At 43.5% G+C, this 25,089-nt stretch overlaps 1 protein-coding gene across 1 annotated transcript; it reads right to left on the bottom strand.

Moving 5' to 3' along the window:
* Window positions 1-25,089, bottom strand: NUP188 (nucleoporin 188). The gene is made up of 44 exons (XM_021551446.3): window positions 25,045-25,089; window positions 23,272-23,326; window positions 22,601-22,674; window positions 22,295-22,379; window positions 21,592-21,672; window positions 21,147-21,191; window positions 20,488-20,580; window positions 20,245-20,364; window positions 19,655-19,866; window positions 19,105-19,219; window positions 18,681-18,881; window positions 17,886-17,975; window positions 17,175-17,240; window positions 16,509-16,628; window positions 15,938-16,064; window positions 15,658-15,813; window positions 15,176-15,302; window positions 14,461-14,548; window positions 14,308-14,384; window positions 14,041-14,155; window positions 13,593-13,713; window positions 13,338-13,404; window positions 12,794-12,922; window positions 12,508-12,641; window positions 12,004-12,110; window positions 10,961-11,167; window positions 10,380-10,549; window positions 10,042-10,111; window positions 9,362-9,429; window positions 8,570-8,765; window positions 8,010-8,087; window positions 7,585-7,670; window positions 6,916-7,061; window positions 5,614-5,795; window positions 5,048-5,248; window positions 4,314-4,406; window positions 4,020-4,178; window positions 3,680-3,817; window positions 3,198-3,272; window positions 2,306-2,515; window positions 1,527-1,658; window positions 1,321-1,391; window positions 1,023-1,152; window positions 1-839 (listed from the first exon to the last, which is right to left on the bottom strand). The coding sequence occupies exons 1-44, from the start codon at window positions 25,068-25,070 to the stop codon at window positions 669-671; spliced, it is 5,214 nt and encodes a 1,737-aa protein (XP_021407121.3). The 5' UTR covers window positions 25,071-25,089; the 3' UTR covers window positions 1-668.

Below are 25,089 nucleotides of genomic sequence, written 5' to 3'. Positions count from 1 at the left end.
TTGCTGTCTATAAAGGTTTTAATATCAGTATAAATAGGGCACAGTTACAAAAAACTGCAAGACTGGAGCAATGGAATTTTGACGTAAAAACCTTAAATGAGGCCTTGCTCTTCAGAAACACACACAACACACAGACTGCAGGGTGAAGGGAAGGCATGAGCACACATACACCATCGTGCCTTGAACCATTCAGTACAAAAATAGCAGTAGAAAGATGGTCTCTGAATTGCTGGCTGATCCCTTGGGTGTGCCTTAGCTGGACTCCACGCAGGAGACACAGATTGCACCTTGTGTTAGCAGAGTTAATGCCCAGCAGAAAGCATCTCTCTCCACCCAGCCACAGCTTCCCCAGCTGAGGTACAAGCTATAAAAATAAAGGTTTTGACTGTTCAATGCTTGTACCCAGCCAAGATGCTCTGGCAGACAGAGCGAGCAGACTGTGCACGTGGGCTGCTCACAGAGAGCCAGCTGGGCTCTCCTTACATCTCTCTGCTCCTGGGTGGCAAGAGTTCCATGGGATCTCACTGCTCAGGTGACACCACTGCCCACACCTGGCCTCCCTCCCTTCCCAGTCCTCATTACAGCTCTGCCAAAGGTGATGCCTTCTGTGGTGGATGTGAATTGTTCCGCTGCAAGTCCTGCCAAGGGAGGCGGGGCCAGGACAGGATCTATCTCTGCACGTGCCGCACAAAGGCCTGCACCAGCTGGAACAAGGGCTCCTGCCCCTCTGGACCCAGCTTGGAGGCAGACTTGCCTTGGGGAGAGGGAAGGACTCCGCTGGCAGGTGAAGAGGGACCACCCCGGCGGAAGTAACGGGACAGGCTGGAGAGCAGCGTGCTCTGAAATTAGAGAGCGTAACAAGTCAGCTTCGTCCCCCCACACTCCCTCTCCCTCTGCCAGCCGGGTGCTGTGGCACAGGAACGTGCCAGCAGGAGCAGCCCGAGGCTGTTCAGTCATGCTGGAAAATGGGCAGCCACAGACAAGACACACTGAACAGTGAGAGGACAGCACAAGGCGCTCACCAGCTCCGAGCTGAGCTCCTGCTTCATCCGCTGCTTGTCCCGGGGGTGCACAGCCGGGTCCCGCAGGTACCGAACAGCCTGGGAGATGAGCAGGTAGAAACAGTTCTCCATTGTAAACATGAGCAGAGACCTGGGCAAAGAAACACAAATGGAGCCAAAAAGGTCAGCACGCTCTGGTTTCCAGGTCAAATAGTGAACAGATGTATGAAGATACACAAATGCCTCTCAACTCCAGCTCTGATCTGAGGTGCTCGGACTGCTGCTTGGCTGTAACTACATCAAGTAACCAGAAACTTACTTGAGGGTTTTGGTTCCCTCTTGCATATTCAGCCCTGCAGCCTGAGGGAAAGGTTCTTTCTTCTTATCCATCTTTGAGGGAAAAAAAGACAGGCATTAGAAACAGGAGATAGGAAAGAACTACTCATGCTCTTCAGAACCTCAGCTGAATGAGCACTCTGGGATCACTGCAACTGCCATGCTCCCAGACACAAAAAGGGTCAGTACCTCTCCCAGCATGTTCAGGGCCACATTGACTGTGGCAAGGAGGGTCCCAAAGGAAGGTGCAACATCGGAATCAAAGGCTGGTGTGGTGAAACTCAAGACAAAGAGCACATTGTACTCAGCCAGGTCCAGTGACTGTGGAGGAACAGAAAGAGAAGTGAGACCCAGGAGGCCATGAGCATGGTGTTGCCATAGGAACAAGAATACCAGTCCCTTATCACACTTTTTATATGGAGAAATAGAATCACTGTGATAATTTGTCAAGTCTCAGGTGTGCAGCTGGAGCAGTGAAGTGTCCTGCACAGCACTGCACGATCAGACTCCATTGCTTTCCTCTCACAGCTGCCATCACTGGCACACCAAAGTACTGGCTGCTCCCAGAGGCACAGAAGAATGTTCCCTACCCAACAGTTAGCAGCAGGACACTGCCAGAATAAAGGATTAAACCTTCCTTTTCTGATCCTTGAGACCAGGCATTGGGTCACATCACCAAGGGAGGATGACAAGAGGACTTTTATATTGAATATACAAACCAACTGGGTTATTGTCTGCTCCAGTAAGGTCACACATACACAGCCTTGTGTAGATCACACAAAAGCTCAGCCAAGTCTTCCCTTCACACTGTGCAGTGCCTGATTCCCAAGGCAAATCCCTTGTCTCCTGCCTTCCTGCTCTGTGCAGAGCAGCAGACAGGTATACAGCAGGGTCACTGTATCAAGAAGGACACACACATCCAGAATATCCCTGGAAATGCTGGAAACTCCCCACTTTGGAGCACCCACCTGGTCAAGGAGGATCTGGCAGACATCAGGGGTGAAATGGCGCAGGGCAGCGAGCGACTTGCTGAGGATTTTGAGGAGGCTGTACTGCACTGTGAGCAGGGCCTTCTGCTCTGCTGCCTCTGACTCGGGGCTGGGGTGTTTGGAGGAGGCCTGAGGATTACGCTGCACTCGGGGAGTCACGCTGGACGGAAGGGAATCGCCATTTTTTGTCTGTGGAGAAAGAAAAGATAAGCCTTGAATACAGATAGGATTGTTTTGCACTAAGACAGATGTTTAGAGAAAAAAAAATATGCCGTGAACAAAAGGAATGAGGAAATAAGGCAGCAAAAGTCTGTCACTTGCTGAGAACCTACAGTTGGTGTGGGCTGGGGAGACACTGCATTGCAGGGAGGCAGCTGCAGAGGCTGTTTGGATTCCACACTCAGGAAAAAGAATGATCAACACACCAAGCCTGAGCCATGCTGAAGGAACACTGCAGCAGCAATGCATCATCTCCACCTCGTGCATCTGAAGATGTCCCAAGAACAAGAACTATCTCCCTTTAACAAATTAAATCAAATTGAGGACACCAGGTCAATAGTGACTTAATTAATGGCACTCCAGAGTCCTACAGCAATGCAGCCTCCTTGTAACAACAGGCCATTCAGGACAGGCTGCTGGTTATCTAGGACTGGCTTTACACAGTCTAAAGGTTTTCAGAGTCCAGACTACTCTCAGCACACATCTTTTTGCTGTGAAGAAATGCAAATCCTAACTGCTGACAGGTGTCAATAATCACCACAAGGATTATCAATAATCCATTCAATATCCAAGACCCTTGATAATGAATAATGCTCCCTTCTAACAGGGAGCATGGTCATGCAACATTTAAGGTTTGGTGTAGGATCCTCACCTGCAGGTAGTGCTGGAGCATTTTACGGCTGTGCAGGAGGGAGGTACAGGCCTGGCACAGGTAACACAGATTCACCTGAAAGAAATAAAGTCAGGGAGAAATCTCATAAAAGCTGAAACCCTGTCTATCCACTGCTACTGCTGGAAACTAGAAAATCCAAACATAGCACTGTGATCATAAAGGATCGAGGCAGTCTCCTAATTTCCCAGTATTTTCTTTAAATCACCTGGTACTAAGAACTGAAAGTAAGCCACTGAACTGCCCAATTGACTTTACCAAGCTACCACTTCTCTCTCACACAACAGTTATACTTCCTTACTTGAGACAAGGTACTGACAGAATGGGCAGTTAAATAACCACAGCTCTAATTCCCATTAAAGGAGTGGTAATAAAAAAGTGATATAGTGCCATTTGCTCTTAAGACAACCAAATCTCTGCACTCCAAGGCAATGTATTATCCACAGTAATATCCTGACTCCTACCTGCATGTCCCTCATAATCTGTGGCAGGTGGAAATGCCACTCCTTTGTGAAATTTGAGAGCTGAAGAATGAAGCCAACAGTGTGATCAGCCTCTTCCAGACAGGCCAAGCTCTGCACAGTCCGTACTGCATTCAGGCACTGGGAAGGAGAGAGAAGTGAATCAGGGCCATGACAGATAAGGGACAGATGGGGTAACATCCCATCCTGCTCTCACAGCTATTTCCACTGTAACCCTTCCCAAGGCAGCAGTGACTTTTCAATGCATCTGCCCTTTCTGACCCATTCCTAAGCCGCTGGAACAGAGGAGCCAAGTGAAGCACAGAGGCAGTTTGTGGCACACCTGAAGGATCCTCTCTTGATGGACACCCACAAAGTCCAGTGCTTCTGTCAGGAAGTTGTATCTCAGTGTTTTGAGAAGACGTTCCATCAGGGACATGGAGAGGCGATAGACCCCGGGCCAGGAGGGGGCATCCAGGGACTTCCGGGATGAAGCAGATGTCTGAACAAATCACATACAAAAATAAGTGACTTTTTTTCTCTCCACACCGTTCTGGCAGTCTCCAGCCACAGCCTGCAAGGGCATGGGAAGCTCTCTGGGTGCATTCCCAGCTGGAATGAAGGAAGCAGCACCCACCTGAATGGCTCCATTTGTGCTGAGCTGGTACACACTCAGGAGGGGCAGGCAGATACACAGGTTGACACCAGCTCCAGCCATTGCTGTTGCTCCCTACAAGAACAGACTGCTGTTGGGATCTCTGCCTCTGCTATCTGAGACTGAAGAGACTTGTGTTGCAGTAAATATTTCTGTCCTTTGCACTGTCACCACCCTTTTACAGAACTTTCATCTATACACACCTCTGTGTTGTTAAAACTTCAACATCAAGAAAAGCAAAATCAAATCTGCGTAACTGTACTCAAAATTTCATTTATCACCTGCTCTGGTATGTACATAATCTTTGCAAAGGGGTTTGGAACAGCCTTGTTTTCACCTAAAGCCCCACACAAGTTGAATTTAAAAAAAATAAGTAACACTTGATAACAACTAATGAAGAAGCAGGTTCCAACACTCAATGCTGGTTTAATGAGGGGCTATTTGCATTGCAGAATGCATTCAGTGGAAGTGCCTGCTCTAAATGACAGGTCTGGCTGGCTGGCTCAGCTTTTCCCAGACATCCCACTATGGAGAACAAGGCACACTAAGCAGATGAACATACAGGACTTCCTGCTTGCCAGCCTCCAAAAAATACCCTTTTATCTATAGCTCATTATTCTGCTGCATCACAAACAGGATAATGAGATAAGAAATGAGACAGACTTTTCTGATTTAAAGTACACAACTATGCACTCTCACTTCTCTGCATCGCTCACCTGCTGAGTCCTTGCTAAGGTGAGCAGCAAATGTAACGAGGCCTCTGTGAAGTGAAGGTTTTGTTTAACTCTCAGGCTGATCTCCAGTGCAGCAAAGATGGTAGGAAGCACAGGGACTTTCCTAGTAATCTGTAGCCAGCAGTCTCCATATTCATCCACTTCACAGAGCTCCTTAGCCAGGTGCAGACCCAGAACACACACCTGCAGACAAAACAGGTAGCTACAAGGCTGTACCAAGAAAAATCTCAAAAGCATTTACTAATACAACCTAAAGTTCAACCATTCTCAGAATCACAAATGAAGGTTCCTGGTATCCCTCACATTATACTCTGTACACCTCTTGGATGTATTAGCACTCAGGAAAATGTTTTTTAGGACATATCTGAAGAAGAGGCAGCAACAGCCAACTTCCCAGACTGATGTGAGCCAAGAAAACATTAAGTAATTCTGAAATAGAAACTGCTGAAACTTGCTTTGAAGGCAGCAGGCTACGTAAGTTGTTCATCATGAAACTTTTGTCTAGAAAGAGGAGACAAGACTGCAGAGCAGATGAAGAGGTCCCTTACCCCATCTCGCTGGTCCTTGTGCTTTACTCGGGAGGCCTCGTCAGTCTCCATGCTGTCCTTGTCATCTGCAGCATCTCCCGAGGTCAGGCTGTGCCGAGTCTGGTCCAAAAGAGCAATGACCTCGTCCTGGAGTGTCTCACACACACTCAGCACCAGCTGGGAGTACTGGGGGATGTCATTCACTGTGACACACACACAACAGACACCAGTTAACACACAGTCCTCGTATTCAGCTTTCCAGTTTAACTGGTAACATCACTGAGACACATTGCTTGGAATGAGCATTATTCTGTTCTCATTTCAAAACCTACAAAACAATGTGAGGAACTGTGACTAAGTTAGATGTTTATGTCTAGGAGGATATATTAAGGGATTATATTCATCTCAGTAACAAAACCATGTAGTTTTTGTCATACTAAATCATATAAACTCAGGACATGTCAAAACACGAAACAAGCACTACTATGGACAGATTATTCCACCACAGCAATTCCCACCCACTGCTCCAGACTGCTGGTATGAGCCTGTGCAGATTGGGTGCAGTCCATGTCTGTGAATCCATATAAATACTACATTATTATCAAAACCATTGTAATAAATTACCCCACCTTTTACCAGCATGACTAGAAACCTCAAATTCAACAGCAAACAAAACAATTAAAACTGTTTTCTTTAAACAACCAACCCTCCGCTTTCTACTTATTTTTCAAAATGAACAAGTTTGCAGAGCCAAAGCAGTGGGACAAGGAAGACAGACAAGTAACCTGACACACTTTTAATCACAGCTGCCTTTATATGTGTTGCACAGAGAAATATTGCCCTGATTGCACTGAGGGTCTTCAAGTGCCACTGCAATGCCAGATGCCGCACAAAGGACAGGAGTAATGACCAGACTGGTTTCTGTCGTTTGTAACAAAGTGTACCCTTTCTTGTGTTTGGGTCTTTTGCTATCTCTAACTAGAAATCCATGTCAGAATCTAAGTTCTACAGTCATCCTGAGAGAGCCTGACTTACACATCCACTGAGCTGTTGCCAAAAACACACATGAACTAAACTGATCAAGCAGAGGTCAGGGAAAGACAAGAGAAGGGAAGACATGAACATAGAGTGAATGAATGATAAACCTCACCTCTTTCTAAAACTAGCTAAAGAAAGGAAGAAAAAAGGAGAGAAGTCCCACAGGCTGGTGACTACATTCAGCACCCTGCACTACTACCAGCACCACATATTTATCTTACACATGCTGGGTGTAAGGTGTTTTCAGCCCTGGCACCTCAACAACCTGCACATGCACCACCTCACCTTTCATCTCCTTCATTTGCAGAACAGTGATAAGAGCTGAGAACACTTTGGCTTTGGTTTTCTCCATCATCTGCTGATCTGCCTGTAGTACTCCCTCCAGAATCTGCGTCAAGGAGTTTATGATTTTATCCACAGAACTCAACTCGCTGACAACGAAAAGGGAGAGCTCTTCAGATTAGACAAGATCCCTCAATAAATATACTGGCTTGAATGAGCTGTGTGGATCATAAGTTATATGACCCCTAAAAATAAAAGCAGTTCTTCAAAGTAAAGTTTAAGTCACCACCTGGATCTCACTACAGACATTCCACAGAAGGAAAGAATGCATTTTCCCTTCATTGTGAGACTCAGAGTGAAAAAGCAGAACTAACTATCACAAAAGCTCTTTTGCTACTTTTCACCAGCAAGCAGGAAACGAAATTAACTGTATTTGTATTTGCAGGAAACCAAATTAACTAGATATTTCTCACAATTTCAGCAACTGCCAAGAGACATTTGGCATTCCAAAAGAGACTTCAACGATAAGCCTTCAGTTTTTTCCCCAGATCACTATGGGATTCTTACTAGACCAAAACACTTCAACATAATCTCCCAAAATTTTATTCAAACATGACCTCCCAAGTTCTCATCTGTAGCAGTGACTAACAATTATCCAAACAAAATACCTACCTTTTCCACTGCTTGAGCAGGATCAGAAGAAGGGTACACAGCATAGACCCCAGCTGCAGACAGGGCACTGACATGGGAACCTGGAGCTAAGGAGAAATACTCTAAGACTTACAACTGGAACAGTCACAGGTAGAAGCACTTCAGAAATGCTCAGCCCAAGCACTACCACCAAATGACCATTTTTGTCCTTCAGCAGAACTGAGGGGACCAGAGCCAGGATGCTCACAGGGTCATTTAATGATGACAAGAATGACTCATACAAAATCAAGATTTAAGCAGCTCATCAATGGAGAGACTGTTTCACCTCTTTTTCACAGGACCTAAAAACACCTATGACTACAAACCCCTATGACTACAAGCATCTGCAGAAATAGTGCAAAGATAACAATTAGGAAATGAAAGAACTGATAGAAAGCAACACCTACCAAAACCCTGGTGCCATTTAGCACATCCAGAAACAACTCCTGACGAACTGCAGAATCAGTCAGATGCATGATATCAGCCTAAATCAACAAAGACAAAATAAATCAGCACAACAAAAGGTGAATCTTCTAAGCAGGCTAAAATCAGTTTACTGTTTTGTTACTTTAAACACATCCATATGAGTTTTACAGAAATCACTTTAGTCCTACATTACCATTGACAAGAAGCTGACAATGATTAATTGCTTAATGGTGCATCCCTGCCTCACTCGACAGAGGAAAAGCTTGTCAGGATTGCAGAATTACTCAAAAATCCTCTAAAAATTATTTACTACCTTCCTCCTCTGCTGAGAGGACAATATGCTCATTTTGATCAAACAGCAAAACACCACCCTGCTCACGTCTGCACCATGCTCATGCCAACCTGTACTGTGTTCACACACACAACAAAACTGAAAGAACAAACCAGTAAATTCTGCATAGTGGCCCTAGGAAGCTGCTGACATTGTATTATTTAAAATGTTCACTTCAGCCTCTCATGCAGGGCAAGAGGCAGCCCTTACATGGCTCGTGGAGATGATGAGCAGCATCCGCCAGGCCGAGATGAGCATTTGATACTCGGTGACAGAGGCACAGCTGCTGCCCTCGGTCTCTGCCACGTGCTGCGCCAGCGACTTCACGTACTCTGACCAGTAGGCAAAGCGCTTTTTGGTGGAGAAATTCTTCAGCGTGTCTTTCAGGGACTGATCCAGTGAGCCCCTGACCAAATCAAGAGGAGAAATTATCTTCATTTATTCTTGAGTCAGAAAATACGCTTCTGAGATTCAGGGAGGAAAGTCAAGGACACAGCTTGCAAGTGAAAGGTTATTCCACATATTTGACCTGTGCAGGGAATTCCACTTTTTGCATCACAAATGAAAAACATGATCCCTGAAGAAAATCTCTAATTTTTTTTACAACAGGTCTTAGTTAATCCTGACTTTTCAATGTATGAAACAGATGTTACTTTCAAGAAAACAAATCAGGTAGGAGAAAACTGCTAAATGCGATTCCATCACTACAGGTGTACTCAGCTTAGCTGACAGTTTTAATAAATACTGCATAGTCTTATTTCAGGATACAAGAAAAATACTGATACATTCTCACCTAAAGACTGCAGAAGATTTGTAATATCCTTCTGCAATTAGTGATTGCAAGAATCTCAAATGTTTGTCATGTGTTTATGAATCACCTCCAGATTTTCACAGGATTATATGCGCTTTGCCCAGCAAAGCCCATATGGTGTATCAAGAGTTAACACACAATTTAGATAACTTAAAAGTACAGGGATGAAGGAGAGACTATTGAAGACTCACTTGACAACATAGTAGATCTCCAAGCAGATGATTTTCATTATTAAGGCACAGGTATCCAAGACACTGAGCTATGAATTGTAAAAAAAAATTAAAAAAGAAAAAAAAATCAAAATTTGAGCTCTACAGGGTAAGTGAAATTATCCCTACCCATTCACTTGGGATGGCTGATACTCCAGTCTCCAGTTCTGCAGGAGACTGATTTCTCCCACAACAGCAATACTTATGCCATTTTGACCACAGACTGGTGACAATAGGGACAGAATACTGTGCTCAGAGTTTGAACTCTTCAGTGAGAGCACAGAACTTTCAGAATGAAAGAAAAAACTTGCACAGAAAGGAAGAACAAGAACCTAATCAATTCCTCCATGATACCAGTCAGCCTGAGCCCAGATTATGGATACACTTCAGACAGGACACCTTCTACAGTGTGTGTTACCATAGATGCCACACAACTATTTTCATTTCATATGTGAATAAATAGGTAATTTCAAAAGACAGTTCATGGCTGCCTAACCTCTGAAAAATCAGACAGCATTCACTTCATCTTCTGCCTGTGTTTAACCCACTTGGTCACAGCTCCTTTTAGGAAGCTGCTCGCAGAGGGAACAGCCACACATATCACTTAGAAACTTTTTCTGAGAAGTACATAAATCCCTTCATTTTGTTTGGATGTAACTCACCTCTGATGATTCAGAAGGTGGAGGAAGGGTCCCAAAGAGGGGATTAGTTAAATTTTCCCAAAACTTTGGCCTAAAAGACATAAACAAGAGTATTATCAGTTATCTCCCTCGTGCCACATGCCTAGCAGCATTTTGAGTGTCCCAAACTTTGTAGAAAATATGCTTTGGTAAATAAAGTAGAAATATATTTGCTTCTGACACACTGGGGCTTCTCATCTTCCACACTCAAAGCCCACATGTTGCATACCCTCACCACACACTGACTAAGATGCACATGTCCCTGAAAAGTCTGATGAACCACAGAAAGGAAAATGCCTTGTTGAGGAACACTAACTCACTTTGTCCTCAGCACGAGCATGGCGCTGTCACGACGGTCCTGCCACAGCGCGTGCAGGAAGGCGATGGCAGCACGGTGCAGGAGGGGAGGGCACCAGTACCTCTCCTGCTGTTTGGAGTCAATCAGCTCTAACACCACTTGGAGGCAACTCCACTCCCCCAGACTGAATTCCTAAAGCAAAGGGAGACTAGAGGTTATAATGCTGGAGAATTATATTGTCCACTGTACACAAATCTTTAGCTTTCTCACTGCCAGAGTGCTACAAACGAGTGTTTTAAAGTTGCTTAAAGAACACACACAGAGTGAAGAGAGCAGGTCACAGGCACCCTTGGTCTTAGAAGATGTTCTGTTGCTAGCTCAGTATCTGCCTTGAAATACTGGGGAAAGTTTTTCTTTGGTTACAAGAAAAAGCAAAACTGGGATAGCGCCACATCCATTAAACACAAGCACAACCTGGATTTCTCTCTAAATTAAGCATATCAGGTTACAAATAAGAACTATCAGATTTTAGTATCCAGTAGCATAATATGCAAAAAAAAATAAAATGCTAATGAGTCCTCGGGCAAGTATCTGCTATTGTACCTTTGACCCATCACCACCATCCTTCACTTCCAAGTTCAGGAACAGCTCAATGAGCCCAGGTTGTGTCTCCACTGCAACCGTGAGGAACTCCAGGATCATGACCTTGATGCGCATGTCCTCGATCTTGCTCTGCAGGTGGGTGAGGAAGGCGTCGCGGATGGCAGCAGCATCGCTGCCCAGGCAGGCGTACACGGACATGGGAGCAACCTGCCCATGGAAACAAACATCAGATGGGAAAAATAAACGTGCTGTACAGAATGCTTAATTCTACATAAAAGGTGATTGTACTGAAACTCAAAAATACTTCATATTGAGTCTATGAACCTATCAAAGTAAGCTGTCATTAAGCAGGAAGAAACATGACAAGTGATCCAAACTTTCCTCTTGAGCAATTCTACTATATCCTCACCTACTTCTCAAAGGATACAAAAGAAATAAAAAAGACAAAGGAAAAAGCAGTTTTGGAATTACATTTTTTGAAATAAATAAGCCAATATCTAGATTTACATGCTTTTAGAAAGCTACAAATATTCTGACGGTTAGCAGACAAAAAGAGTAAGTGTAAAAGGTTTTGCAAGTCTAATGTCTACTTTTACCAAGTCCTGAAGTCTAAAAGTTGAAAGGTCCCAATAAAAACTTAAATAGGATACTCTTCTCAGTAACGTGGTACAATTCCAGGTAGGAAGGTCTAGGAATTGTATTTAAGAGTGTGACTAGAGAAAGTTGCTCAAAAATTGGGAGGAGAACAACTGGAGGTGCAAATACTTTGCAGAAAAAGCCCCATTCATGGTTTGCCTCTCAGTGAGTGCTGAGTGAATTCTGAAACAGCAAATCACATCAAAAAACTAAAGGATCATTTAGATTATTTTTTCATGTGCCCTAACTGACAGCTGTCAGTCCTCCCTGCTTCAAGTGACTTGCACTAAGCTCCCTGATACAAAAAAGCCTGAGGAGATTATTAGGAGATTATTTGAAAAAAATTCAATGGTGGAATCAGTCACAAGGGGAGAAGCAAAAGAGAACTGATGTGTATTTTATCTTACTGTAGCCAGTCGTTTGAGCAGCTGAATGGCCAGGCGTGGAAGTGCAGGGTCATGCTTGTGGTAGATGTATTTGGCCAAGACAGCAATAAGGTTGTTCCCATGAGCACCTGGAGAGAACACAAATAAAATCAAAGAGAAGAAACAACAAGATGTAGCTATTTACCAAATGATTTCCACAGCAGCAGACGAGAACTAAGTTGTTCTCCCAAAAGAACATGTTATGGGTCCAGCCAGAGGCATTAACAGCAGCTGATTTAATATATTCTGTAATTACAATGATCTCACTACAAAGCAGCAAACAATAAGCCATGTTTGATTAATCCTTTAAAAGCTGTCCCAGAGGGGAAGAATGCCTTAGAGGAGGGAGAAGAGGCATTCTCCCATCAGTAGCGACCACTTTTTGTAACCTGGAAACCTTAAGTAGTGTTTGTGATGAGACACACAGTGCCATTTTCAGATGACCCAGCAGCAGAGCTCCCAGGCTGCCCCAGGAGCAGTACCCACCATGCTGAGTGAGTGCCTGCTCCAGGGGAGACACCACGCTGGACGGGGGCTTCAGCCGGATGACGTTGTTGGTAACGGAGAACGCCAGCTTAACTGTCTGGATCAGCAGCTGGCCCTGGCCTTGGGACTCATCACTGCTTCCAAAGAGAAACCAAAGTAAGGAACTGCATTCACAACCAACATTTATTAACTGCACAACATTCACAGAGGAAACTCCATCAGTTACAAGACATTTTCACTCAGACCCAGCACACAGAAGCTGCCCAAACAGCCACACCCCACTCACCTGCCGGACTGGGAGGCCATTACCATGTCAATGGTGTCCACCCCAATTCCCATGATGTTAATGACAGCTTGCCCTGCCTCCGTGTTGGCCAGGCTGAAGATGCACAAGGACTGCAGGCTGGGGGCATTGCTGTGACACAAACACAGGACAGTGTCACCAGGAGTACTTGAGGCATTTTGCCACATTGTACTTAGAAAACTACCACTAAGTAACCTCCTCATTTCTACACCCCCTTCCTTTACTCTCCCTTCTACTTTCACCAGAGTATACCAAATAGGAAAGTGGGTGGCAGTCTGCCCAAGAAATCTATATACTCTTTTCTTTTTTTTAACCAGAAGTCCTAGAAACTAACATGATTTGCTCTGTCCCTAATCTTTTTCTACCCTTCCTGTACTCAGTAATGCAGCAAAGAGCTGAAACCAGCACTACACAGCTATGCCAGCTCCCTCCTAATCCTTGGAATTCAAAAACTGAAGCAAAATGGCAGTGATTCCTGCACTGTAAACCAGGCTAGTGCAGGTGTGAGACCTCTCACCTGTCTTACCTGCTGCGAGGATCCATTTCAGGGCATAAATTCAGTATAGCATGGATCAGCTGCAGGATTAGGCACCCTAAAAAAGAGATTAAATGGACTAAGTTTTTGAAAACTTTTGCCTTGTTCCTAGTGTTTTCCAACAAATCACAGCATCTAACAATATCAGGAGATATACAATGCAAATCCCAAATGGCTGCTAGAAAAAGAAGGCAGGTGATCCCTTTTATTCCCTTCCCCTCATACGCCAGCTTTTAACGTCCTTACCAATTTTCTCTCTCACTCCATGAGAGTTGTATCTCCATTTGTGATAATTTGGTAACATTTCCTTCAGAACAAACACAATGCAGGGCACCAGGCCTTGGCTCTGGGTGCTACCAAGTTGCCCCTAGGAGAAACAGAAATGTTATTTAACCAGGAGGCGAACAAGAAAACTTTTGGAGGAAGATACTGCTTACTGTCTTTGATGTGTGAGAAAACCATGGAACATAGGGACATAGATTTACAAGCAATTTCCAGTCTTTTGTAGTCATTTGAAATTAGTCAAAATGGTTTTGTGTAAGAATCAGAACGGAAAAAGCACAAACAACAGTGCAGAAGGGAGAGTCAAGCAAAGATTACTTAGAGAGCCCTGCTGCAAAGGGATTGCACTTCCACTTCTCAGTCCCAACAGCTCAGAGCTGGTGTCACACCAGAGCACTCCAGAAGCACTCACCCGGACAAGAGTTGTTACCAGGTTCAGGAAGGAGATGGTAACACTGTACTCGCCTTGGGGCTGTTCCATGCTCATCAAGAGGTTCCCATAGCCCCCAGCATTCATTCCCTCTGCACTGTGAAATGAGCAAAACAGTTCATCACATGAATAGCAGGACTCTGACATGAGTGAGAGATGTCAGGTGCAGAGACTGCACACTGGCAAGAAGTTCTTATTGCATGTTATTAATTGGTTAGGCAAAAAAACCGGGGTGGGGAACATGAATACCTAATCATGTGATTCATACTGGACAGTGGATTGGCAACAAATGGCAAGAACCCCGTGTGGTGAAGGTCAGTCCAAACCTGCAAGAGAAGAGGTACAGATACTCCTGGTTTCCATATGAATATACTAGTTCTCATCAGCAGGTCCTTTCCTCACCTTGGCTGGCATCCGAGCAGCCAGGACTGTCAAGCAATTGACACAAGAAGCAATAACATCCACAGGGGGAGAGATTACAGTTGTTAGCCTATAAAAGAGAAACAGCATGCATGAAAAAAAGCACTGCCACCTGTGGTCTAGTCTGGTTTTTGAATCAAAAACTTCTTTCCCTCTCACTGAAGTACACATATATAAAATTTAAGCAGATAAATAAAGACACCAGAGTCTGCAGTTTCAGTCTAGACTTGCCACCTCCCCCTCACACCTGAGTCAGATCAATTTACTGCCAGAGAAAGGCTGGCAAGCAGCAGGTTGTCACAGCAAACAATAATTATACAGTTGAACGTCAATTCCCAGGCAGTTAACTCTGGGAGGAGTTAATAATTATAACTGTTTTAAAACCTGTGAGCTATTGCTCTAATGCTATGTTTTATCCCTGTTTCATGTAAATATAGCTACTAATCAAAATTACCTTTAAAGGGATAAAATTGCACACTTTTCAGGAAAGAAGTAGAAGAGGGGCCATTTCTGCCGTATCAAAATATTAACCTATGTTAATTAACCTATGTTAACCAGAACAGTTTTGAGAGCTGAACACCAGTCTTGGGGAATTCAAGCACTGACACACATCCTGTAAAGCTCTTGGCAAAATAAGTAATCAGTTATCCTTCAGGTCACTCTCTCTACTTAGGTACCTCTGCTGTCAGTGGCTCACCTCTGCAGGAGCATGTAGATTCGTGATGTGATTGGCAGAAGACAATCTGCTATTGACACATCAGTGCTGATGACTTTATGAACCAGATCAATTATGGGCTTGACCCTCTGGCAATGCTGAATCACATCTGGGTAAAGAAAACCAAACATTAGAATAGAAAATCTTACTTCAGCAGTAATTAAGCCTGGAACAATGCACATTTATCTTACCATATATCTGTATGATTCAAAACCATCCTTCTTCCCATATCAAAAAACATTTGTTTATCTATCTCAACTTTTCCCTCATCTAAAGTGTATCTCATTACACTACATGCTCTTGGCCTTTTGCAGTGAATTTACAGAATAATCATCATCAGGTTTCTGAATAAGTATTCCATGCTCTTCCAAATGTACTCAGAGTTGTTCAGTCCTACTACTAACCTCAAACTGACACCAATTAATAATTATTTATTATTTTTTTACACTCCCAGCCTGTCTCACCTGCTGTTGACACAACATGGAGCAGCATCTCAATCTCACAGGTGAACAGAGTCCAGCTGCTGTAGGAATACTCCCACCGTACCAAGTAAGCCCGATCATCCAGCATCACCTGGCCCACTGTTCCCTGAGGTATCCGTAGATTTGTTTGACCTAGTCCTAAAGATTGAAGAAGCAGGTAAAACCAAGTCACAAATTTACTCATGAGTTAGAAGCCAGGTAAAGAAAAAGCTAAATTCCCCAAAGCATTTCAGTAAGAAAAGATGAAGTGCAGCTTCCTTACCAAGAGGATAGAGGAGCTTTGGAGTCTGTCTTCGCCACAGTGTGCCGTCCTCATGGGAGATCACATCTGGAGGTTTGTGCTTGTACAGCTCAATATAGAAGGACATTTTATCCAGGAAACTGTAAACCTGCATCAGAGAGAGCTTCAACAACACAGCCAAAGAGCCAGAGCTTCTTAAAAAATTATCAACCAGGTCATTGCCAGTAAGAGGCAACTTTACTTGAGCCATACAACAATATCCTTCTAATACACCAACCCTACCAAAACATTATTACACAGCCTTCATGTTCAGACAAGTCTCATCTAATGAATCAGATAAGTACCACCTGAAAATCAGCATCTTAATCTTTAAGCATTAAAGATGAGAAGTTTTCTAAAAGTCAGAAAACGGCATGCTGCAACAGCATACAACTCTGAAAGAGCCATGTCCACTGTTCTTAGACAAAAACTTATGTCTGCATTCTAAGACTGCAAGTGAGATAAGCACATGTAATAGAAAGAAAGAATCACAGAGCATGTCATCCCTGACTCAGAATAAATCATCTCCCAAACACCAAGAGAGATCTTGTACCTTTTTTGCAGTAGATTTATCAGACACAAGGGCTTGGAGCAGCTGAAGGAGAGGAGTGAGAAGATGGGGGAACATTCCACAAACACTGTCTAGGATAATACCCAGACCTGCAGTAGGTTCCTAGTGGTGGAAACAGGAAACAAATGCCTTATTACTAAAAAGAAAAGCCAAAAGGGTCTCAGTATAACACAAGGTTACAGTTCTATTTTAAGGTGTACATGTAACATTAATCATGCACAAAAGTATCACTCCAGTGACTGGAGATCACACTTGCACAGACTAAAGCATGAGGCAGTCTGCAAATATAAGGCAAGAAGTAAGACTGTAAGGCATTACATATCATCCTAATTCTGTGACAACAAAAAATAAGCACAATGCTTTTGCCAGCAGTTAGTTCAATCCTTGCAGCCCCAGACCTGCTATCAACTATCACCTATATTAAAACTCGTTCCAGTATCCTTTTCAAGTGTAAAGCCAAGGCTGTACCTAAAAAGCAGGAAAGGGCAAAAGTAAATCAAAGATAGATGCAAATGAACATTTGCTCCTCAGGCCCTCCTAGAAACCAACTCACTAAATACAACCAGCCTGTTCCTTTCCTAAAAGGAAATCTTTTATCAGGTCATGATTATACACAAGGTAGGTTAAACAAGTTGCAAACACACTCACCGTCTTCCAGAAGAGCTGAGGAATGCTGGAAGCTGCCAGAACTTCACATGCAGCATCAATTATATCCTACAAAGGAAAATAGGATGGAAATAAATCAAAGCTACTTTACACAGGAGGATTTCGTTCCAACCAGGTTCTGCCATATCTTTCGAATTTAAGTTTCCATGTCTACCCACCAAGATGTTAACTACTTTTTGGGAGCCAAAAAACATCCAATACACCCACCCCCAGACCACAACCTAAAGTCAGGTCCTCATCATTAATGAACTGGCCACAACAAACACATCCACGATATCTGCAGAGGGCTGTAAAATGCCCAGTGCAACTCAGAAATGGAGTTTGTAGTATTTCAATTGTTTTGGGAATAACACATCAACAATTAGCTTCATATCCAAAGGACTTCAAATGCATGATGTGCCCTTTCATTACTAATCTGCCAGTCTGTAGAGGTGTTTTCCAGATTTGCATGGTGTAAGTGCAGTAGGAAAACCAGCAAATCACTCTTTTGAGTCTCCCTAAGCCACATAAAGCTTTCACATTTACTTAAAGCAAATTTGCATAAAGTAAATTTGCATAAATTATGCATTTTTGCATAAAGCTTTTCAAATCTGCTGTCTGAAATGCAGGATTACAATTTAATAGGCAATTAGCATCAGTTATGACAGGTTATTTTAAATTATGTAACAAATGGAACGGGTCTTGGATGCTTACCTGCTGATTGCCCAATGTGTGTAATTCCAGTGATGTCAGGACAAAGGAAAGAAGTCCATAAATACACATACAAGCTGTGCTGGCAGTACACTGCAAAGACAGAATACACAAGGCTGTTATGGGAAAGACTGTGAATTACAAACACACTGTAACTCTACTCAGTCTCCCTTACACACCAAGTAACTGCCTTTTTTAGATATCCTTGCTGTAAAGGGGCAGCAAAACAGAGTGCAGTCATTAGTTAAGCTCCACATTAACACAAAATATTTCACTGAAAGGGGAAGTATTATCATTACCATTATCACTAGAAATGCCTTGCAGTCATCAAAATAAAAAGAAAAAAAACCACTCAACGTTTCTAGGAACCAAAAGGATTTGCTTTCACTGGCTTCTGTCTCCAAAGCAGTTTACCCTAATACACCATGTTGTCTAATGAAGCCCTATACAGAGAATAGTGCAGAGGAATGATAACAGAGTTAAATCATCCAATACTCAAGATCCACAATGGCAAATACACTTATAAAGGCAAATCAAAAACTTTGATTAACTGGAGCCTATTCTATTCAAGAGAGATGCGGTTCCTTGCTTTACAAAGCTTTTCTTAATTCTCTGGACATAACACTCTGTTTTGTTCCAACTTGATTTCTGATCCTCACTGAAAGAAGATTAAGGTGATAACATGCTTTACTGCATGTTTGAAAAGAACATTGGTTCAATCATCTGCTTCCCATTACAGCTGTACATCAGGAGCAGTTAGACCTCCAAAAGCTTACATGTACAACTGAAGAAACTCACATTCTTGCCCCCACTGCTGAGGGATCGCAGCAGCTTGGTCAGATACTGGAAGACATTCAGCTGGATAGCAGTGCTGCCCATCCTCCTGATGATGTTTGTGGACTCCTCTGGGTTTATGGTGTGACGGAGCAGAGCCCAGGCCAAAAGCACTGGAGCATGATGTGAGACATCCCCTAACTGCAGCAGCTGATTGTCCATTTCCTGCACAGAGACAAATCAAAAGCAAAATAACCGAGATCTGAAAGTAATTCATACTCAACAAGCACATAGCTGATTGTGTCCTTCTCATGGTATGTGGATGACAGTTTCTACACTTGGCCAACAAGCACAAGGACCAGAAGCTGACAGACACAGCCTGGGTAATCACTGGAATTTCTGTACTGTGAGGCTTGAGGAGGGGTTGGTTACTCTGCCACTGTTTTACCTGGTGGATGTGCTGATTGTTGGCCAACTTGTGTTCCTCTGTCCTGTCATCCAAAGCACGCTCATGGAGGGAGTCAATTTCCATGCCTTCCACCAGAATAAGAGCACTAAAGTAGCTACAAGCAGTAGAAGAATAAAAACAAGTAGGTCAGTAACTTCATTTGAGAATTCAGGTGAGGTTTTTTTAACTATAAGAGGTCAAAAAGCAGACTTTAGTTTGCTTTGTTCAGCTTTCTTTGAAGCAATAAGAAATTACAAGAAATGAACAGCACATAATCCAAATTTTGTCTTGAAATGCTGGTACAGGAAAAAATACAATCTTCAGAACTACCTTTTCTGGTTGAACAGACAAAAAAGGGTCACTGAAATTTGAAGACAGGTTTTCCACCTTTATAACTCTCTGACACCAGGAGCTATGGAAGGATTCTCATTCCCTCTTAAGAGTCATGGCCCACACGAAACAACGAAGACGTAATTATAAATGCATTTTTTTCCTAAGAAAAACAATTGTTTTGCTCTGTACCCACATCACAAATACACACAGCACTTACCCAATACGATCTACAAGGTGATCCATGCTTTCATCTACTAAATGTCTGTTGGTTTGTCTTGTGCCAAATCCCTGCTCTTTGAACATCTTTGCAAATGCCAGGAGCTCCTCAGGTGCCATTTCAAAGTATGCATAGTAGAGGAAGATGACTTCCAGGAGCATGGACTGTTCCCGAAGGCACTGCACAAACCACCGGGAAACCTGACGTTCTGTCTGCACAAAGGAAAGTTCCACCATCACACGTCAAAGCTCACAGGGCAGCTAAAGAAGCCAGAAGCTGAGAAGTGTGGAGGCATTTCAACAGCTTGTGCAGCCAGCAACTGTGTCAATGGCAAGGAAAGCCACTCTAGATCCAGAGAGATCATGAACAACTACACATAACTGGCTCTGTTGGCCCAGTGGTCTCCACAGATTTATTACAAGGAACAGTAAGTTTCACAAAATTCTGTCTCTGAGCAAAAGGGTGTTCTGTTACAGAGAAAACAAATTTTATGTTTCTTGGACCAGGAGAAATGTCCTGCTTAGCTGCATCTGTACAGATGGAAGAAACAACTTTATAAGCTTGAGAAATAATAGAAAGAAACAAAATACCATGAGATTTCCATGTGTTTCCCATGTAGGAGCTTCTGCTTTGTACAGCGCTTCAAACTGTTTGCGGTAATTCGGAACGAGCTCCTTGTCCAACTTTTCAACACACTGGAAGTACTGTGCCTTAAAGAAACAAAAGTCCATGAACTTCTCACATGCACACTTGTGGGATTTTTGCACAAGCAGGGAATTGCCCCACAGTTCCCATATTTAGCCTGTTTCAATGACATCACATCCTGTACTCACTGTGTAAGGGTGTCTCTCATCCTGGAAATAGGTGAGCAGGTGGAGGACGCAGCGCAGGATGCAGATCCTCTCCTCGTAGTAGTAGTCAGCAAGCTGTGAATGTAAAGTGCCATCAATACCAGCTTGGCACAGTGTCCAACTCCCAGCCACCTCCCTCTCCCAACCACGGCCAAGGCCTTCACCACAGTAATACAGAGTTACTACAGAGGGAATTTCAACTGAGCAGTTCTGAATTTGAGGATTAATAAACGTTACAGAACTCAATCTAGCACTGCCATAACGACAGGTCTATAATTACACTGTTAAATGAGAAAACCTGGAAAAGAAAGGCAAAAAGACATCCCTATTACTCTCTGTCAGAAATGATCATCCATCTTGTCATGTCAGACAGTGACACACAAACCTACAAGATTTGTAAAATAAGGCAGTTTACATCTACCCAGCTAAATTCCTTAATATCAAGCCTAAAATTTAATTTCTGTAGTAATTACTAACCCTCTTCAAGTCTACACACACATGCCTCAATTTCAGAAGCACTTTATAAAAGCCATCCTCCATGTGAAGGAATACTTCAATTATTTCAAGATTTTCCACAGAAATAAAGTAGGTTTGCTGCCAACAGATCTTTTCCATAGAAAATACAAATGGAAATTACTAACCTTCAGCATCAGAGCCTGACTCTGCCTCTCGTCCTGAAGAACTGTCTGTAAACAAAATACAACAAAATAAACAGCTACTGGAGAAATGCCTACTGACAAAATATATGTTCACTTAATGACTAAAATAAAAGACAATTTTTCTTTCATTTGGAAAGACAGATTCCAAAAGCACAAAGCCAAACCACTCATTTTAACTACGTATTTCTTTTTCAGCTCCACTCTCATTCACAAATCTTAGCTTTCCTGTATTCCTGTGACAGAGAGAGGAGCTGAGTTCTTGCAGAGATCCAAGAAGGAAGAGATAAGCCTGGATGCAGCTCCGGAGAAGAAAAGCTACAAAGCCATTTCCCCAGAACCAGGACTCACATGTGACCATTTGCATCAAAAAACAACTGTTATTAAGGAAAGATGTGGAGTAAATAGAACATAAATGGGAGCTATGGACCTTCAGGGAGTCTCTTGTTCCTCTGTAATCCTCTTGAAGATAAGATTGTAACAACTGCACACTCTGCTCTTCATCCAGACCCTGAACAGAAGAAAGAGAAATTATCAGAAATTAATAGAAGGCAACAGAATTCATTAAAGATTAAGATTCTCTCCAAATACTCAGGCCTCTCTTATCTTCAAAACAAATAACACGACAAAAGAATATTTTTGCACCAGGCAGATACTTTAATAAGCCCTTCTTTTAAAGCCAAATACACAAGCTTTAATATCACTGAGCTGCAGTTTAACTTCAGCTAAAGGAGCATCAGTCATTTAAATAAAGGTACCACTAGCCACTGAACTCTAAACTTCTGGCTTAAAGAAACAAAACTTTGAAGATAAACTTGGAGGATTGTCAAACAAGGCAACTGATTTAAGGGACATCAATTTTTTTAGCTGAGCTGGCCTGGAAGAACCCAACTCAGACCCATAGCAGGTGGCTGCTGCTGAAAAGGACCAGGAAAACCACAGCACCTCAAAGTTACTCACCACTTTGGAAGTTTGACCTAGAGCCTCAGATGTACTTCAACATCCTTTAGATTACTTTGAACTGAAAGGACCTTAAGTGTCTCTCTATTCAACATCATGAAGTCATTCAGTATCAGAATCCTGTAACAATTCACTCCAGAGAGAAAAAATAATCCAAGAGCAGCTTCACTCACCAAAAACTTGCTGACTCTCAGACCCAACTCTTTTAGTGGAGCAGCTACATCTTTATCAGCTTTAATTTTTTCTGCTGAAGTCGTACTAAAGTGAAAAGAAATTTTAGTCATTAAAAATACAGCAATCTCAAAGAAAAAATTAAATAGGCATAATTTTAAAGTTCTCCACTCTTATCAGTCTAAACTGAACATTTGCTTCTTCCTCAGTGACCTTTCAATATTTCATACAATATTCTGTAACCTTCCTTTACTTACTAGGAAACTCCACATTTGAGATTAATTTCTAAAATCAGGCAGTGACTGTACCTCGGTGGTTTGTAGTATGACAGTCCCTCTAACAGCCTCTGCCAGTGCTTGTTCAACTCTGCAGCAATCTGAGCCTAAAACAGAACCAAACACCACTGAACAGACTCCTCAAAGTGCATTACCAAATATTACAACTGTTAAACTTCAGCAAAGCAAAGAAATTCCACCAGCACAAAGAGGCAGGAAGAACACAAGACTGGTGTCTGTGGCTCAGAGTGATTCCAGATGCAGCACTGAACAGGCAGGGAGCTGCACTGCCTGTTCCTAGGGAGGGTGAGGAAAAGGGAGGCAATGGACTGGATTTACAAACATTTGGATTCTCAACCTCTGGCCGAATTCCTGAAAGCACAGGCTCCAGCCCTCAATATAAGACAGCAGTTGTACCACACATGAACACCCCAGGGCAATCCAGGCAGCAGCACTTGTGCCCACTCCAGAAAAGGAACCACCTTTTCCATACACCCTTCCAGGCAGTTCATGCAGCAGCTGTAAACCAGCAGTTTACAGAAGAATAAACAAGTAGCAGAGGTACAGGAACAAAAATCATGCTGAGAAAGAAGGAAAGGCAGCAGAAAATATTTTCACTAATATTCAAAGAGTGTACAAATGATGTGTTTGGCCATGGAGCCCAATAAGTGATGGCCAAACCTGCTCTGCAGGGAATAACTTACTGGTTCTCTTAAAGCTGATCTGCCCAGCAAAATTGTCCATAATTCTCTGCTGCTCCTGCAAACACAAGGAAAAGGTGGAGAGCATTTTAATGATGAATGTTATTCCAGGCTTCCATCTAGCTTACACTTTTCAAACCTGCAATTAACTTGCAGTGAATGACACTGCGATGCAAGAAAAATTATTTAAGGCACATTAGCTTCCAGCTAATGAGTTTCAAATGTCCTAGAAAAACCAAGGAAAAACCCAGAGAGGTGACAACTGACACAGCAAGACCTGTGAATTCACATCAAAACTTCACATTGATATCAGATTACCAGCTCAATTTGATTTTTTTACTTTAATTTGATTTAAAGCTCCTAAGAAGAAAATAGAAGCATAAAGCAGTATTCTACTATTACATTTAATGCTCTCCTTCAAACAAATTTTTCCAGCAGTTTCATCCTCCAGTCTAGGCAGAGCATAAAACTGTATGAAGTGAAAAACTCCACCATCTTCACACAGACACCAGAACATTTACACTCAACTTGTCATTTCTTCATGAGAACTCTGTAGAAAAGCCAACCTGCATTATAAAAATTACAGATCACACCCTGACCCTGGCACATGCATTCTAAAAGAAGTCTCCCTACAACAGCACAGAGAAAAGCTATTTGCCAGAAACAGTATTTCACTTAGACAAACAATGATTTGCTAACAACACATTACAAATGAGGATTTAAACACCCCAACTCCTCACACAAAGACTGTCTACACAAGAACACTCATTGCCTTATTTTTAGAATAACATTATTAAAATAACTCACTGTGGCAGTGAAAGTCATCTGCAATTTCTGCCATGTGGTGACACTTAATGAATGACACCACCTGTTATTTCCAGCACACCCATCAGCATCATTCGTCCCTGCTCATTCCTCGATAGCTGGGTGCACTTCTCTGCCATGAGCCTCTCCAGCCCACGCAGAGCACCCAAAGACCCAGGTATTTACCAAGAACTGAACAGCAATGTGAAAGAGGCAATTCAATGAATCCCAGGTCCAGTGATCATGTCAGATCAGTGCCTTCATCTGCCTTGCACACATTTTTTTACTTATTGTCAGCTCTGAGCCCCAGCCTAGCAACGCCAACCCACCTACTTTTCACTCCTTCACAATCTCCTGTGAATAAAACAGACCGTGGTTTGTTGTCCCCTCATTAATAAGGCTCCAAGACAGCTAAGGGAGGAAAGCTCTCTGTATACGACCACAACTAACAGCGGTATCATTAATTTAATAAAAATTAGACACTAGGGAAACTCCAGAACATAAAAGCGTTATAATAAATGACAAAAAACGTGCTCTGGAGAAACGAAACCACTGAACTAAGATGATCACTGAACTTGGGATTGATTAAATCGCTTCCATCACACATTTCCACGCGTTTACTTTGACTTGCACGGGAGCGGCGCGGGAGGCGCAGCCGGTCCCGGTAGGGAAGGGCCGGGCCGGGCCGGGCCGAGCCGAGCCCCGCCACAAAAGCGCCGCAGCCGCGGCTCGCTCCGGCGCCCGAGCCGGGGCTCACTGAGGGTCCCTCAGCCGGGCGGGGGCGGGGCCAGCCCGGCGCGCGCCCCGCCGCGGTTAAAACCTCCCGGCCCCGCGCTGCGCCTCCTCCCCACAGCCCTGCCCGGCCCCCGGTGCCGCGGAGCGCGGCCCGCCCGCAGCGACAGCCGGGGCCTCCCCCAGGCCGCCCCCACGCCGCCCCCGCGCTCCCTCCGCCCGAGCGGCCCCGGCCCGCACCTCGCGCTCAGCCCGCCCGCCGCCATCTTCGCTCCGCTGTCACGT

Source organism: Lonchura striata, chromosome 17 (assembly GCF_050655825.1).
Source record: "Lonchura striata isolate lonStrDom1 chromosome 17, ASM5065582v1, whole genome shotgun sequence".
Lineage (NCBI taxonomy): Eukaryota > Metazoa > Chordata > Aves > Passeriformes > Estrildidae > Lonchura > Lonchura striata.
The sequence above is the reverse complement of the archived record's forward strand: the minus strand, read 5'-3'. Positions and strand labels throughout refer to the sequence as shown.